Below are 3,200 nucleotides of genomic sequence, written 5' to 3'. Positions count from 1 at the left end.
ATGCGGCCGCATGGCTCACGTGACCGCGCGGATCGGAATAGCACAAGTGACGCGGAGGCGTGGACGACGCGTTCGCGTGGCAGGGCAAAACGCCGAATGACGCGTCCGCATGAATGACGCGATCGAGTGACGTGCACGATCTTCATAATCTGCAGAATTCGCTGGGGGCGATTTTGGGCCTTGCTTTGACCCAGTTCTTGGCCCAGAAAAGCAGACTAGAGCCAGAGAACATGCAGGAACCAACAACAACATTCATTCTACACAATTTTTAGTTTTTAGATCTAGTTCTACTCCTCCTCTAGGTTTTTCTCTCTACACATTCATAGTTCTTAGGATTTTACTTATATTGCTTTTTGCATTGGGATATTGAGAAGAGTTATTACCTCATCAAGACTTCGTCATTCTAGTTCGTTTTCTTTACTTGGCTCTACTCTTCTATGTCCTTTAATTTACTCAATTTTACTATTGGATTATTTTAGAATTTATTAATACAAGAATTACTTTTATTTTTAATTAATTTCTTTGATTTTTATTTATCATGTCTTTCTTTAATTCCCTTTCCTATGTTATGAGTTCTACATTCACAATGAGCGAGTAGTTCCCAATGATGGGGAGTTGATTGAAAGGAACTCTTGAGTTAGAATGCTCAAAAGAAAAATTGTAATTGGGTGTATGGTTGGATTGCCCTCTAGTCACTGACACCAATCCCTTTTAATTGAGTGGGTTGGAACTTGTGAATAGAAGTAGCATTCCAACTTGTTTGACTTTTCCTTACCTAGTAAGGGATAACTAAACAAGACAACATACAATTATCAATTAATCTTGAGAGTACTTCAACAAGAATAGGGCTTCCAACTAATCTACTCCCAGTCAAGGCTTTTATTTAAATTATTTAATTTCTCTAATTTAATTTCCTGTTTATTCAACTCAAACCTTTTTTGAAAACAACTGATTAATAAAATAGCACACCTTTCTGCAACTCGTTAGGAGATGACCTGGGATTCATACTCCCAGTATTTTAATTTTAATTTTTGTATCATCCTTCTAAATTGATAAGCGGATTTCTGGTTGGTTAAGAACTATACTTGCAACGCATATCTTATAACAATTCTTGACTCGCCAATTTTCATCATGCCACATAGCCCAAAAAGCGTAGCCGTAGTCTAAGGCATCATTTTTTTTCACTTTTGGCTACACTTTTCAAGTGTACCTGAATGGGTGTTTTTCTTGTAGTGGGTTTGGAAGTATCGCTAAGAAGAGTAAGATGCCCCAACAAACAATGTTGTTTTGCGAAATTTTTTATGTTTGGGGTATTGACTTTATGGGGCCTTTTCCAAATTTTAATGGTTTCATGTACATTCTACTTGCTGTTGACTATGTTTCCAAGTGGGTGGAGGCAATCCCCACTAGAACCAATGATGCTAATGTAGTGCTTTCTTTTGTTCGGAATAATATTATTTGCTGCTTTGGATCACCACGAGCAATCGTGAGTGATCAAGGCTCGCACCTTTGTAACAAAAGGATAGCAAGGTTAATGAAGAAGTATGGCATCATCCATAAGGTAGCCAAAGCGTAACACCCCCAAATGAACGGCCAAGCCGAGGTCTCCAATCGGGAAATCAAGCGCATATTGGAAAAGGTTGTGATGCGCTTTGGGCTTACCGGACGACGTATAAAATGCCAATTGGTATGAGCCTGGTCCGGTTGGTCTATGGGAAGGCTTGCCATCTCCCGGTGGAAATAGAACATAAAGCTTATTGGGCCGTAAAAGTGTTAAACACAGGATTTGGGGTTGGAGTTGAAAGGAAGCTACAGTTGGTGGAGCTTGAGAAACTTCGATTGGAAGCCTATGAGAATTCAAGGCCTTACAAGGAGAAGATGAAAGCGGTGCATGATAGAAACATAAGAAGAAGAGAGTTTAGAGCTGGTGAGTTAGTTCTCCTCTATAACCCTAGGTTGAGGTTGATGCCAGAAAAGTTAAGGTCAAGGTGGGAAGGTCCTTATCGAGTGGAGAAAGCGGAGCCTTATGGGGTCTACCACCAAGGACACCCTTCAAGCCCCAACATGTTCAAAGTGAATGGTCACCGTCTCAAGCTATACCATGGAGAAAAGATGAAAAGCAACAAAGAGGTTGAGGTGTTCCTTCTTGAGGACGCACCCGAAGGCGAAGAGATTTGAGCTCATGACCGTCCAACTTAAGGACGTTAAACAAAAGTGCTAGGTGGGAGACACCCCACCATGGTATGATCTACCTTTGCTTAAAGTTTTTTGCACATAGCTTGTAGAATTTTTGTACCTTTGGTGATTGCTTGATTTGTGAGTTTGTTCATAGTAGGGTTGATTTTTGCTTGATTTTTGTGTTAAATTGCTTATGAGGAGTTCATTAATAATGGTTTGATTGAATTAAGATGTGAAAAATGCTTAAGGTTGAGTGTTACATGAGGTTTTTGATGTTTTTGACCCTTTTAGCATGCATTACAATCAAATTGTGCTACAATTGCCCCTCTTCATGTGTATGAAAAAAAAAGGGCATCCACGTGCAAGCCTGCTATACGCGTACGCGTGGACGTGTTTTCGGAGCTCCTGGTACTAAAACCAGAGAGTTGTGCCTCCTCTGTGCCCACTTTGTGCCTGGGGCACAACCGTGACCTACGTGTAAGCGTGTATGACGCCTACGTGTCACCCTGCAAATTCGAACACCCACGCGTAAGCGTGGGCGACACGTACGCCTCGCTTGTGAATTTTGGACACTCTGGTACAAAACCCAGAGAGATATGCCCCCTTTATGCCAAAACTATGCCAGGCAACCCACGCGTACGCGTGGGAGACGCTTACGCGTCGCCTTCCATCTCTGTCCATCCATGCGTACACGTGGAGTGCGCGCACGCGTCGCACACCTGATGCATTTTAAACACAGCGCACCCTATTTTGTGTCCCTTCTTCAACTCTTTTCCTCCATCACCTCCTCTCTTCTTCTTCCATCTTCTATCACCCTTGTCTCCGGCTACTGCATCGGCAACTACCTCCGCCGGCGATCACCGCCTCCGGCGACCCCTTACCTTCTCTCTCCTCTCTTTTCTTATTCTCTACCTACACTTCACATTGCATTTTTTTCCTCTTCTCAAGGTTCTACTCCTACTCCTTCTTCTCTTTTGTCTTCTTTTAAATTTTTCTCTTACTAGTTGCATTTGATTACTCTC

The 3,200-nt window shown here is 42.2% G+C and overlaps 1 protein-coding gene across 1 annotated transcript; it reads left to right on the top strand.

Annotated features, from left to right (window-relative positions):
- Positions 1–1,677: 1,677 nt before the first annotated feature.
- LOC112748600 (uncharacterized) lies at positions 1,678–2,178 on the top strand. The gene has a single exon (XM_025796829.1). The coding sequence runs from the start codon at positions 1,678–1,680 to the stop codon at positions 2,176–2,178; it is 501 nt and encodes a 166-aa protein (XP_025652614.1).
- Positions 2,179–3,200: the final 1,022 nt, after the last annotated feature.

This window comes from Arachis hypogaea, chromosome 15, assembly GCF_003086295.3.
Source record: "Arachis hypogaea cultivar Tifrunner chromosome 15, arahy.Tifrunner.gnm2.J5K5, whole genome shotgun sequence".
NCBI lineage: Eukaryota > Viridiplantae > Streptophyta > Magnoliopsida > Fabales > Fabaceae > Arachis > Arachis hypogaea.
The sequence above is the reverse complement of the archived record's forward strand: the minus strand, read 5'-3'. Positions and strand labels throughout refer to the sequence as shown.

What these genes read in the sequence shown, in the direction of transcription:
- LOC112748600 (XM_025796829.1), top strand. Translation starts at nt 1,678, where the DNA reads ATGCCAATTGGTATGAGCCTGGTCCGGTTGGTCTATGGGAAGGCTTGC.